The 14,252-nt window shown below is 37.7% G+C and overlaps 1 protein-coding gene across 5 annotated transcripts in view; it reads left to right on the top strand.

Moving 5' to 3' along the window:
* Positions 1-14,252, top strand: part of LOC308494380 (G2/mitotic-specific cyclin-B3-like) — a 49,936-nt gene that overhangs the window by 25,934 nt on the left and 9,750 nt on the right. For 2 of the 5 annotated variants that reach the window (XM_081042163.1, XM_081042162.1), the window contains exons 5-7: positions 366-2,565; positions 3,722-3,817; positions 5,141-5,233. In XM_081042163.1, the coding sequence (XP_080898289.1) occupies positions 366-2,565; positions 3,722-3,817; positions 5,141-5,233 (2,389 nt within the window). The remainder of the gene's footprint in view (positions 1-365; positions 2,566-3,721; positions 3,818-5,140; positions 5,234-14,252) is intronic. The other 3 variants (XM_081042164.1, XM_081042165.1, XM_081042166.1) reach the window with 3 other exon arrangements.

The raw sequence follows: 14,252 nt of genomic DNA, 5'->3' as shown, positions 1-14,252 counted from the left end.
AGGCAAAGACAAATAAATGCAGCTAGTGAGGAAGACGACATATCAACAGATAACTCATGCAATGTGGTATTATAATGAAAGTCTTTGTGTCTAAATAAATGTAATAAATCATATATAAGAAAGAGTAACGTGGATTTCAGGGAAATTTCTTCATAAAAGTGTGGAGACCTAAGCCATAGCAACTATACCCTGTGCTACTGAGTTGATTTACTATGGTACCAATTGATTTTTACCCTTTAATCTGTCTTGTGGAGTTGAAACCCTTTTCTCTTCCATACCTTTAGTAAATATAGCAACTAAATGAGATGGTAGGTGAGGATTCTAGGAACTATATTCTTCTTACCCAGACATTGTCTCCTTTACAGGCATATGCTGGAACACTCACCAGTAGTAGTTTCTACCACCATGGTAGCAAACAGTGTGGAGAAACCCCTCCTCTTGGAGATATCGACCATCTCCCAAACACCCACTACTGAGGAGGCATCTGTTTTCAAAAAGCCATTAGTTTTAAAAGAGGAACCCACTAATAGGGAAGCAGTCCTCACCAAGACGTCTTTATCTTTAAAGAAGCAGGCAAATCAGGGGGAAGCGTCCCTGTTGGAGAAGCAACCATCCTTGCAGAAGGAGATTGACAGTGATTGTGAGTTTGCTGTAGAGCCAATGGCGTTTGTGAAAAAGCATGAAGCTGAGAAGGCAGCCATCACAAAGAGAACATCGTCCTTAAAGAAGATGTGCACATATCAGGGGAAGCAGTCCTGCTTGGGGGAGGACGTGGCCTTGCAGGACATTAACGCTGAAGAGCATTCCTTGATGGAGCCGATGAACTTTATGAAGAAGCCTAAAACGGAGGAGGCAGTGCCCCCTAAGAGGCTGTTAACTTTAAAGAAGAAGTGTGCCACTCAGGGAAAGATGTTCCATAAGAAGAAGCCACTAATATTGCAGAAGACCACCTCTGGAGAAAAGTGGCTTATGAAGGAGCAATTGTCCTTTAAGAAGAAGCCTACCACTGAAGAGTCCCTTTTCCAAGAGCCATCTCTGTTACAAGAGAAGCACACCACTCAGGGGGAGGTGGGCCTCTTGAAGAATCCATGGGCATTGCAGGAGAATATTCACAGTAAAGATGAATTTGTTATGGAGCCAGTTTCTTTTAGGATGAAACATACCCCAGATGAGGAAGCCTCCAGCAAGGAGACATTATCTTTAAAGAAGAACAAGCCCACCATTCCAATAATGACGTCCACATGCCCAGAACTGGTTGAGTTGGAGAATACAGTTGGCAAAGGGAATGATTCCTTATTTATGGAGCCAGTGTCATTTAGGAAGAAGGCTTCAACTGAGGGGGCAATCGTTACCAAGACACCATTCTCTTTAAAGAAGAAGAAAAAAACTCAGAGGAAGATGGCAGTCTCAAAGAAGCCGCTAGTCTTAGAGAAGAGCACCTCCGAAGAGGAGTCAATCTTTAAGAAGCCGTTGCACTGTAAAAAAAAGCCTTCAACTGATGAGGAATTCCTCTTCCAGTTACCATCTGTGTTGAAAGAGAAGCACAGCACTCTGCAGGAGGTATCCCTCCCAGAGAAGCCATCAGCTTTGCAGGAAAAGACCACCACTGAAGAAGACTCAGATATTCAGGAACCACTGGAGGAAAAGCCTACCACTGAGGGCGAGTTACTCTCTCAGGAGCCATTTTCATTACATGTTAAACCTGCCAACAAATATGGGCCCCTTTTCGGGAAGAGTTTGAACGTGCAGAAGAAGACTGATGCCAAAGAAGACTCCTTGAAGAAGCTGTTGGCTTTGCAGAAGAAAAGCACCACTGAAGATAAATCCCTTTTCAAGAAACCACTTATTCTGAAGAAGAAACTCTCCACTGAGGCAACAACAAGCATAGAGAGCCAATTATCTTTAAAGGAGCCCACTGCTCTAGGGGAGGCGTTCTTCTCGACGAAGCAGTTGGTCTTGCAAGAGAACATTACCAATGAAGAGCAGTCTCTTCTTAAACAGACGCTGGACTTGCAGGAGAAGCCTGGCAGTGAGGAGGAGGCCATCCTGAAGGAGCCCGTGGCCTTGCTGGAGAAGCCCACAATTGAGGAGGAGGCCATTCTGGAGGAGCTCTTGACCTTGCAGGAGAAGCCCATCAGTGAGAAGGAGGCCATCCTGAAGGAGCTCTTGGCCTTGCAGGAGAATTCCAGCAGTGAGGAGGCGGCCCTCTTCAAGGAGCCATTAGCCTTTCAGGGGCAGCCTACCATCAAGGAGGCATGCCATTTCCAGGAGATACTTGCCTTGAATGAGAAACCCACCACGGGGCAGGAGTTGTCCTTTGAGAAGCCGGTGGCCTTGCAAGAGAATCCCACCTACATAGAAGACACCTTTCCTAAAGATTTCTTCATCCCCCAAGTTAAGACCAGCCTACACGTGTCCAGCACTGCCACTGAATCCACAACAGGCATGTCTAGTACTTCCACCATGTCCAGTATGAGCAAGTTTAGTACCACAAGTAATTCCAGTGCTTGTGAATCCAGTTCCAATAAACCCTTCTCACCTTGGGACAAGAGATCACAGGACGAGGTATTCTGCTCTCCTTCTTCTTAAATTGGATGAAGTTTTCTTTGGTGTCCTGGAGGTGGCTGATAGCAAAGAGAATTTTTTTCCTAAGTCTATAGGCTGTGTATAGGAAGTTATAGTAAATCAAGTTGGCCTTGTAGAATCTCTTGACTTCCTAATTGGATAGTGATTCATCCAAGCAATTAGAAAGTTTTTATTCCAGGAATACCCACAAGGGTCTGGAATACTGTATTATGTTACATATGTGTATATATAATACTGTATACACAGTGTATGTGTATACATATATATATGGTGTATACTGTATGCACAGTGTATACATCAGGGGTGACAAAAATGTACACAAGTGGACACTTTGGTCAACATTGCTCAAGCAGTAGTTTGCCGTACTCAGAAGTGTCTGGTCGCTGAAGGTAACAAGTTGGAGCACCTCTTGTAATTGCAGGAGTCAAACATGATTTGTATTCATTTTTTGTTATTGGTATATATTGAGCATTATAATTTTAATACGGTTTTCCTTTCTTAAAATGTGTATAAATTTTTTGGCACCATGTGTGTTTGTCCTTGCAGTAGTGTTTACTTCTTTCAGGAGATTGCCTCTCTTGGTAATTTCAGTCTGCATTACAGTCGGCTTTAGTCAAAGATGGATAAAGTTCAGAGGCAGATCTTAAGGAAGGTGGTCTTTAAGTTGTAAATTGAAGGGATAAAGGGATGACATTTGGCAAGCAGGAGGAGAAATACCCCTCTTGTGGGCAAAACGACCTGGGTAAAGGGGGTAGAAGGGAGGAAAAGGCTACTAAGAAGATGAATTAGGCCAGATCAAAGCATTGGGCATAACAAGGACCGTAAAAAGACAGATAACATAAGCCGAAATAGTAAAATAAGAGTGTTTTGTTGGATAGTCCTGAGCTTAAGTATGGTAACTGGTTCCTATGGCAGAACAGGCACGTACAAGAAGGACTAAGCATTTCTTGATCAGTCAGCAGGATGAGGATTGCAGGGCCCGTGGGTGCTGTGTTATGGCCCAGGATATGTGAATGAGCCTTGAGGAACCTTAGTAGAAGATGAGAGGGGGAAGAAAAGTGTCATCTTTTATGTGTATGTGCTAAGCCTTCTTTGGCATGTTGTTCCTCGTAATATGTCTTTGGTGATTTCCAAGCAGATAATTCCACTGGAGGATATTGAGAAGGACAATTATCAGTTTTACAACTCAGTATATGCCAACGATATCTTCACTTACATGAAGCAGAGAGAGGTATGTAGGTGGCTGGGCGGGCCAGTGATTTCTAGTTCTCATTTCTTATCACTTCACCCTTCAAATGCAAGTTGAAAGGGGAGAAACAACTGACATCTCCCAGTAGCTCTCCATTGGTTAGAGATTGTGCTAAGGGATTTATAGACTAAATTGTGTTATTTAATTCTCCTAATAATTTCATGATGATAGGTATTATCTCCTTTTAGTAGATGGGGAAACTGCTCAGTCACACAACTAGTATGTAGCAGAGCTGGGATATTGACTAAAGTTTGATTACCTCGAACACCATAAACCTGCTCCTCTAATTGCTGAGGAGACTGTCTCAGACTCAAAAATGGTCAAGTAGTCTCTTTCTGAGTGCTGTTCTTAGAAATCTTTTCTCTGTGCAGGTTTCTGGCATCATATGTAAAGTGACACCCTTTGTTTCAGGTCCCCACCCTGGTGAAATTTTCTTCCTGCTTTGAAATCTGCCAATCTCTTTTACTACGAATGTTCATTGATTCCACTTTTTTTTCTGTCTTTTTCAATAGTGCTGATGGGACCAAGATCTACCAACTAGAATTTTAGTAGGCCATGTAGAAGAGGGAGGATGAATATTCTCGCTAGAGACATAGTTTTAGATTAACTGACTCCAGAGCCGAAATTTTTTTTCTAGTATATCTTAGAGAAAGTACTGTGTTTCCCTGAAAATAAGTCCTTTTTTATGTTAATTTTTGCTCTAAAAGGCGCATTAGGGCTTATGTTCAGGGTATGTCATCCTGAAAAATCATGCTAGGACTTATTTTTCGGTTAGGTCTTATTTTTGGGGAAACATAGTAATAGAAAACTTTGCTATACCAGAAGTGTGGGCCTTAGCTCAGCAGTAAAGGTTTCTCTTGTGATTTTGTTAGAAATGTAGAAACCAAGCCCTACCCCAAACCTTCTCCATCAAACCTTGAATTTTAAAGATCCCCAAGTGGTACGTATGCATGCTAAATTTGAGAAGCACTGCTCTGTATAGCATGGTATTGTGCTTTAGGTTGAATTGCAAAAAGGGGGCAGAATTTCTTTGGTATCCATCTATAGTTACAGGTGTGTTCCTGCTTGAATAGAATGTGTGTCCATTTCCCAAGGATCACTGGAACTTGTCTGGAAAAGGATACTTTGATGTACCCCTATCAGATAGATACCAGCTGAGAGTAATGAGTTAGAACCATGAAGAAGTTAATTAGGTTGTTACAATTGTTTTTCTGAGCTATTGGCTGCAAATATGTTTTCCTAAGTTACAATTTTGGAACTGTAAGAATAGTTTGTTTATTAACATTTCGTTTTTATTGTCACCAGGAAAAGTTCATACTTAAAAAATACATGAACAGGCAGACTGACATCAACAGTGACATGAGGGCCATTCTTGTGGACTGGTTGGTGGAGGTGCAGGTAAACCTGACAACTACTGCTGTTCTCTTTATCAATTATTCGTTAAGCATCACCAGGAGCCAAGCATGGTAACCATTTACTGGGTCTCCAGAGCTGAATAAGCCGTGGTTCCTGCCCTCAGGGAGCTTATGATCTAGGGGGCAAGATAAGACATGCGGACAAGTAAGTACAACACAAAGCCGAATACACTAAGTACTATAAGGATGTTATAAGTGAGACACTGTGAGAACCCAGTGGAAGGGGAGATTATTTCTAGAAAAGGTAATGATGGTATGCTAGTTTAATCATTCTTAAAATCTGGTAAAAGTATAGTGATTTGGATAGAAGTCAGCGACCAAACCTTTCAAGCTTGGGTGGGATGGGTAACAGAAAGGTCATTGTAGCACCAGACATGGCAGCTGTTTGTCCAGGGTTGGATGTTGAGGGAATACTGCCATGGATACTTAATTAGCACTTTACGCTAAGGGAAGATAGCCCAGAATAGTAGCTGGCACATGGTAGGGTGTCAGTACATACTTGTTGAATGAATGGAATTGAATGGATTGTTACGGAGTTTGCATGGAAATTTAAGGCATAGTCTATGCCCAGCAGAGTGTTACTATGTAATTGGGGAGAAAAAGTAATGTAGTTTAATATGCTTTAAGTACCAGCGAAGTGGTTCAGGCTCACTTTGTAGTGACAGGCCAGGGAAATGTAGATTTGAACATCAGCAAAGCATGAAAATATCTCTCGTCTTACGGAACTGATTAAAAGAATAGTAAATTAGATAAGAGTAAAATCTGGGGCGATCTTAAATAAATAAAACTGATCCCAAAGATTGTTGATCATTACCAAGCCAGAAAGAGATTTCTAGTGGACTGTCAGCAGATTTTGTTCTGATGAGCAGTTTTATTAGTGATGTAGATGAGAACAGAGAAGATGTACTCATCACATTCAGTTGAAATTGGGTGTAGAGACAGGGAATAAATGGATAATAGAGATAAAATATCTCTACCAGATGGAATGATAAACTGAATCTTTCTTAAGCTTCTGTTATTTTTATTGCACAAAAATTCACATTTGTTATAGCAAAGTAAGAATTTATAATTACCTATGATCCCACAACCACTGTTAATAGGTGTGTATATTACCCCCACATTTAAAGTGGTAGTTACCTACTAGAGTTGCACCTATAGTTGACAAATGACAGAATCACAGGTGCCCAGGTCCCAACCCAGACTTACCAAATCAGAATTAAGGGGGGGTGTCCCAGACACACATATTTTTATAAAGCTCTGCAAGTGAGCTTTATAGAAGGTATACTAATGTACGAGTATAACTTTTGGTAGAGCACAGTTGACTATTTTGGTATACAGTTCAGTGAAATTTTGACATTTGTTTTGAAATAATGGATTTATAAGAAGTTGCAAAAATAGTATAGAGGTCATGTTTTTTACCTAGCTTCTCCCAATGATAGCATTTTGTATAAATGTAATATAGTGTCACAATCAAAGTCCGCAGGCTTTATTTAAATTTCATCAGTTTTACATGCACTTCTTTGTGTGTGTGTGTTTGTGTTTAATCTGTATAATTTTATCACACATGTAAATTTTCTAAGCAGCAGCAGCAGCAGCACCACAGTTAAGATACAGTACTGTGCCGTCACGGCAAGTATCTCTCATGTTACCCTTTTATAACCACCGTATCTCCCTCCCCTTACCTTCCTGTCTCTGGAAACCGCTAATTTGTTCTCACCTCTTTAATTATGGAATTTCATGAGTGTCATATAATGTCATACAGTATGTATGTAACCTTTTGAGATTGACTTTTATTATTCACCGCAATTCTCTTAAGATCTGTCCACGTTGTTTGTATTAATAGTTCATTCCTTTTGGTTGCTAAGTAATATTCCATTGTAGGAATACCATGGTTTGTTTAACCATTCACTCATTGGAGGACATTTGGGTTGTTTCTAGTTTTTGAGACCCTGAAAAAAATTGCTTTCAACATTCATGTACAGGTTTTTATGTGAATATAAGTTTTCATTTTTAACATCAATACTCAGGAGTGGGGTTGCTGGGTCATACGATAAATGTACGTTTAACTTAATGAGAAACTATCACCGAATGATTGTACCATCTTACGTTCTCACCTGCAATATATGAGAGACTTCTAGGTGCTTTGCATCCTTGCTGGCACATGGTATTAGTATTTTTTGTTTTTAATTTTAGCCATCTAATCGGTGTGTAAAGGAATGTCACCATAATTTTAATTTGTGTTTGCTCAAGAGCTAATAATGAACATTATTCTTATTTGTCATCCATACATTCTCTCTGGTGAAGTGTATAAGACTTTTGCCCATTTTTAAATTGGGTAGTTTATTTCCTTGGTGTCAAGTTATGAGAGTTCTTTACATATTCTTGATACAGATTCTTTGTTAGATATGTGATTTACAAATATATCCTACCGTTCTGTAGCCTTTTTATTTCTCTTACCTATGTTTTTCGCAGAGCAAAAGTTTTTATTTTTGATTAAGTCCTGTTTTTAAATGTTTTCTTTGTGGATTGTGCCATTTGTGTCATTTCTAAGAACACTTTGCCTAAAACTAGGTGATGAATATTTTCTCCTAGATTTTATCTAAAAGTTTTATGGTTTTAACATTAAATCTCTAACACATTTTGAGTTTGTCTTTGTAGAAGTTGTGAAGTTTTTGAGGTTCTTTTTTTTCTTTGCGTATGGATGTCCAGTTGTTCTAAAACCATTTGTGGAAAAATATACTTTCTCCACTTAATTGCTTTTGCACCTTTGCCAAAAATCAAGTGGCCTTATTTGTGTGGGTCTATTTCTATACTTATTTCTGTATTCTATTTCAATGAGCTCTGTGTCTATCCCTTTGTCAATACCAAACTGCCTTTATTTCTGTAGCTTTATAGTAAGTCTTAAAAATAGGTGACATGATTCTTTCAACTCTATTCTGTTTTTTTTTTCAAAATTGTTTTAGCTATTATAATTCCTTTGCCTTTCTACATAAAGTTTAGAATCAGTTTGTCTATATGTACAAAATATTCTGCTGAGAGTTTGATTGGACTTGAGTTATATTTTGTGCAGAAAAGAGTTACCATAATGGGCGTAATACTGCTATCCTTAGAAGGTCGGTTTGCAAAGTGGCCCTTGGCTGGCATCTGGGAACTTGACTGGTAAACAGTTCCCTACACTGCTATAAAACCCTCCCTTAATGGTAATTGTGCCTGAAGTCTTTGTGCAAACAATGGTTTATTCTGAACACCTGCTTCCCTTCTGGGAGTCTGGAATTTAGGTACATGCTAAGCAGAGAGTGTTTACGTCACCAGCTCTCAATAAAATCTTAGGCACCGAGTCATTAAGAGCTTCCCTGGTAGACAACACTTTACGCACATGGTCACATCTCATCCCTGGAGGAATTAAGAGCAGTCGGAGCGACTCTACCGGGACTGGAGCCTTGGAAGCTCGCTTCTGCTTTTCACCAAACTTTGCCAGTGCTTTTCTGTGTGCTGATTTTGCTTTGTATCTTTTGCTATAATAAATCATAGCCATGAACATGACTGTCTGCCGAGTCCTGTGAGTCCTCCTAGGAATGTGGTCTTGGGACCCCCAACACATCAATAGGTAGAGTTGAATAGAATTGACATCTTTTCTGTGTTGAATCTGCCAACCCATGAACGTGGTATGTTTCTCATTTCTTTAGGGTTTCTATGTTTTTGAGGTTTTTTTGTAATTTCCTTTCTTCTGTGAAATATTTCTATTCTTTAAAGTTTATTGGGGTGACAATTGTTAGAAAGTTACATAGATTTCAGGTGTACAATTCTGTATTACATCATCAATAAATCCCATTATGTGTTCACCGCTCAGAGTCAGTTCTCCTTCCATCACCATATATTTGATCCCCCTTACCGTCATCTCCCACCCCCCACCCCCCCTTATCCTCTGGTAACCACTAAACTATTGTCTGTGTCTATGAGTTTTTGTTTCTCATTTGTTTGTCTTGTTCTTTTGTTGTTTTTGGTTTATATACCACATATCGGTGAAATCATATGGTTCTCTCCTTTTTTTGTCTGACTTATTTCACTTAGCATTATACTCTCAAAATCCATCCATGTTGTCACAAATGTTCCTATATCATCTTTTCTTACCGCCGAATAGTGTTCCATTGTGTATATGTACCACAACTTCTTTATCCATTCATCTATCGAAGGACATTTTGGTTGTTTCCATGTCTTGGCCACCGTAAACAAAGCTGCAATGAACATTGGTGCACACGTGTCTTTACTTATAAATGTTTTCAAATTTTTTGGGTAGATACCCAGGAGAGGGATTGCTGGGTCATATGGTAATACTATTCGTAATTTTTGAGGAACCTCCGCACTGCCTTCCATAACGGCTGCACCAGTCTGCTTTCCCACCATCAGTGTATGAGGGTTCCTTTTTCTCCACAGCCTCTCCAACACTTGTTACTATTTGTCTTGTTGATGATAGCCATTCTGAGTGGGGTGAGGTGATATCTCATTGTGGTTTTTATTTGCATTTCTCTGATGATTAGTGATGTTGACCATTTTTTCATTAGTCTGTTTGCCATTTGTATGTCCTCTTTGGAGAAATGTCTCTTCAGGTCCTCTGCCCATTTTTCAATTGGGTTGTTTTTTTTGTTGTTGAGTTGCATGAGTTCCTTGTATATTTTTGGATATTAGCCCCTTATCAGAGGCACTGTTTGCAAAAATCTTCTCCCATTCAGTTGGTTGCCTCTTTATTTTGTCGATGTTTTCTTTTGTTGTGCAGAAGCTTTTAAGTTTCATATAGTCCCATTCGTTAATTTTAACTTTTACTTCCATTGCCTTTGGGGTCAAATTCATAAATGTTCTTTGAACCCAAGGTCCATAAGTTTAGTACCTATGTTTTCTTCTATCCAGCTTATTGTGTCAGGTCTTATGGTTAAATCTTTGATCCATTTTGAATTAATTTTGGTACATGGTGATAGATAGCAGTCCAGTTTCATTCTCTTGCACGTGGCTATCCAATTCTCCAGCACCATTTATTGAAGAGGCTGTCTTTCCTCCATTGTATGTTTTTTAGCTTCTTTGTCAAAAATTATCTGTCCATATTTATGTGGTTTTATTTCTGGGTTCTCAATTCTATTCCATTGGTCTATGTGTCTGTTTTTCTTCCAATACCATGCTGTTTTGATTATTGTAGCCCTGTAGTACAAGCTAAAGTCAGGGAGTGTGATACCTCCAGTATTGTTCTTTTTTCATAAGATTGCTTTGGCTATTCGGGGTCTTTTGTGATTCCAAACTAATCTGATGATTTTTTTTGTTATATTTCTTTAAAAAATGCCTTTGGGATTTTGATGGGGATTGCACTAAATCTGTATATTGCTTTGGGTAAGATGGCCATTTTAACTTTATTGATTCTTCCAATTCGTGAGCATGGAGGTGTTTTTTTGTTCCATATAGGTTCTGTACATGTTTTGTTAGATTTGTAGCAAAATATTTTATTTATCTGGAGCTCTTATAAATGATATTTTTTAAAATTTAGATTTCCATTTTTAGTTCCAGTATGTAATGTTTTTATTCGTGTTTTGATCTTTTATTCTATAACCTTATTAATTCACCTATTAATTTTTAGGGTTTTTTGTAGGTTTATTGAAGTTTTCTATATATAGAATTATGTCATTTGTAAATGGAGACAGTTTTATTTGTTCCAGCACTTGTAGTTTTCTGTCACCTTAGAGAGATGAGAGTTGTCAGCTCCCGAAGGCTGAAACTGTGTTTGACTAGCTTATGCATGGCATCCTGTATCAAAGACCCAAGTGCTTATTAATAATCTGAGTTTGGACATGATTTTCTTACTCACATTGGAATTTTACATTGCAGTATTGTTGCCTTTTAGTGCTAGGGGGAGAGTTACATTAACATTGTATATTAAAAAAATGTCATCCATGTTGTGATCTTGCTAAACTCTTGTTTTTAATTTTCTCTTTTATGAAATAAACACTTCTGGTACATAGCCTTTTCCTTTGAATATGCTGTAGTGAATGTAACTAAAATCACAAAGACTGATCCTTTTCAATATTTTATCAAAATGTTTAAAATGTATTACCAATTTCATTGCTTTTAATACCATTGATTTTTGTCTCCATTACATAATTAGTAATAAATAATAATATTTGCCTAAATTTCAGCAGGAAAATGTACAGCATAATATATTCAAAACTCTCTATGGTCATGCTTTATTGTCCTTGTTTCTAGTTTTTGCTATTTAGCTCTTGCTCTAGTAAAATAGACAAATAAAATGACTTTTACCAAAGTCTTTCTTTCACAATGTTTCAATCTGCAAATTAGAATAGTTTGGTTATAATACCTTAGATCATAACCTGTAGTATCTTGGTTTAGTATAGTAGAAATCAAGAGATACCTGCATTAGTTATTATTAATTAGAAGGTAAGAAAACGCATACCACGGTGAAGAAAAATTTGAAGTGACAATCTATGCATTCGCAAGTATAATTAAAATAATCTAAACTATCAGTTCACACACTTCTTGAGATGGACCCCAAAGAACTTTGGATTATATGGGTTATCCCCATCAATAATTGCTGTATTAGAAATTAAATCTGAAGGATTTTAAACAATATATGAATTCATTAAAAAATCAGAACAATAAACCCGTTACATGCTCATATATAGAGCTATATTATGAAAAATAACTTTTCTGAAATAAAAATAGTGAGAATAATGGCTTGCTAGAAGACAGTTGGATTCTTCTATCAAATTCTGCATTCAGTATTTGACATAATTGTTTGGATGGAAGAAGGAAGAAAATCTAGGCTAATGCAGAGATGTAGTTGGAAAATGGAGGAGTGATTTAATAGTGTTTTAGGTATCCAAATATTCTTTTCTGATACAATACAAAATTAGACAGTAGTATTTCCTTAAAGATTACTGGAAAATTGGAATTTGAAATTCTCAGTGTAATTTTTGTAATTTGTTACTATCTTGCACTTGGGATGGACTTTTGCTCCTGCATGATTTTGTACATCACACGTTGGTCATTTGAAAAAAAATGTTCACAGAATTAGGCAGAACCCCCAAATTTGATAAATTTCATTACATAATGTAAAAAAAATTTAATATCCCCACTGATCTCATCGGAAAAGCCTCTATGTAGGGGAAGCTATCACATCTATGGTGACATGCACAAGTTTTCAAAATTATAATTTTTCTTGAAAGCTTAAATTTTATCAATGGCTAAAAGTATTCTCAATTGTTTCCCTTTGAAATGAACGGTTCACTGTTAACTTTTGAGAATATATCTGCCACATAACCACATGTGAATAATTATAGCCTCATGGTTAGTCATTCCCTGAAGTAAAAATTGTTTCATGAAAAAAAAGTGGATAGTTCAGCTAGAAATTCAAATAATTGCAAAAAGATTTCTCCTCAAGACAACAAATGTACTTCAGTATATGTTCCCTTTAGATTCTGAAAGAAAATACTATGCATTGTTTTTGACAGCTTGTTAAAATTGGTATTGAGATTAAATTTTAGGAGGTAGTTTTTAGATACATTGTCTAGGTATGAAGTCTCATTCTGCTTTGTGTTTTCTTTGGGGGTAGCTGGGAGGGGAATAGGACTTTATTGGGGAACATTGTGTACTTCCAGGACTCTTCCATGTCAAGTTGTTGTCCTTTCAATATTAGTTGTGGAGGGCGCAGCTCAACTCCAGGTCCAGTTGCCATTGCTAGTTGCAGGGGGCACAGCCCACGGTCCCTTGTGGGAGTTGAACCTGCAACCTTGTGGTTTAGAGCCCATGCTTCACCCAACTGAGACATGCCTGAGGCAGCTCAGCTCATGGTGCTGTGTTCAATCGTAGTTGCAGGGGGCGAAGCCCACCATCCCTTGTGGGACTTGAGGAGTTTAACTGGCAACCTTGTGGTTGAGAGTCCACTGGCTCATGTGGGAATTGAACCGGCAGCCTTTGGAGTTAGGAGCATGGAGCTCCAAACTGCCTGAGCCACCGGGCCGGCCCTGTGTGTTGTTTTTTAAATATAATTGATTTAACTGTAAGTTTATAATTTAATGTTTAACCGCAGCTCACAAAATTTCCTAAAATTTTGTTTTAATAATTTTTTGATTTGCAAAATTCTTTTTTAACTATATTAATATCTGAAAATTTAAAGAAAAAATAAGCATATTTTCCATGGGATAGTCAATAAATTTAATTAGCACAGATTTCTTTGTTGAGCAAGGGAGCCCAGTAAGGGCAGGCATGATCTCAGGAGATGTTCTTTTCTTTCTGATTCTTACTGTTGAAGATCCCTGCTCTTGTGTTTTTTTAAAAAAATATTTTTTATTAAATTCATTGAGATGACATTGGGTAGTAAAATTATATAGGTTTCAAGTGTACAATTTTGTAATACATCATCTATGTATTACATTGTGTGTTCACCACCCAGAGTCAGTTCTCCTTCCATCACATCTATTTGACCCCCTTTATCCTCTTCTACCATGCTCCCCTTACTCTCTGGTAACCACTAACCTGTTGTCTGTGTCTATGTGTTTTTGTTCATTTGTTTGTCATTTTTCTTTGTTGCTTTCACTTTTGTATCCCACTTATGAGTGAAATTGTATGGTTCTGTTTTTCAAATAGAGTTGACATACAATATTATATTAGTTTCAGGTGTATAACTTAGGAATTACACGTATAACGTGACACAGTGATCACCCTGATAAATCTAGTACTCATCTGACACCCTACATAGTTATTACAATATTATTGACCAAATTCCCTATGCCATACTTTACATCTCCATGATGGCGATATTATCTAAGAAGAATGAAAATATCCATATCTATTTCATTTGCAACGTTTTCACATGTACTTATTTTATCTCTAAAGAGTGAATCAAATGGGACTTAATGATAGTTCCCAGGGAATTATAATGTCTTTATAACATCATGGTTTTTTAGAAAATGCTACAAATAAATTTTTCTATACTTGATTCTTTC

The sequence above is a fragment of the Rhinolophus hipposideros genome (assembly GCF_964194185.1).
Source record: "Rhinolophus hipposideros genome assembly, chromosome: X".
Taxonomy (NCBI): Eukaryota; Metazoa; Chordata; class Mammalia; order Chiroptera; family Rhinolophidae; genus Rhinolophus; species Rhinolophus hipposideros.
Note: the sequence above shows the minus strand (reverse complement) of the source record. Positions and strands in the feature narration are given on the sequence as shown.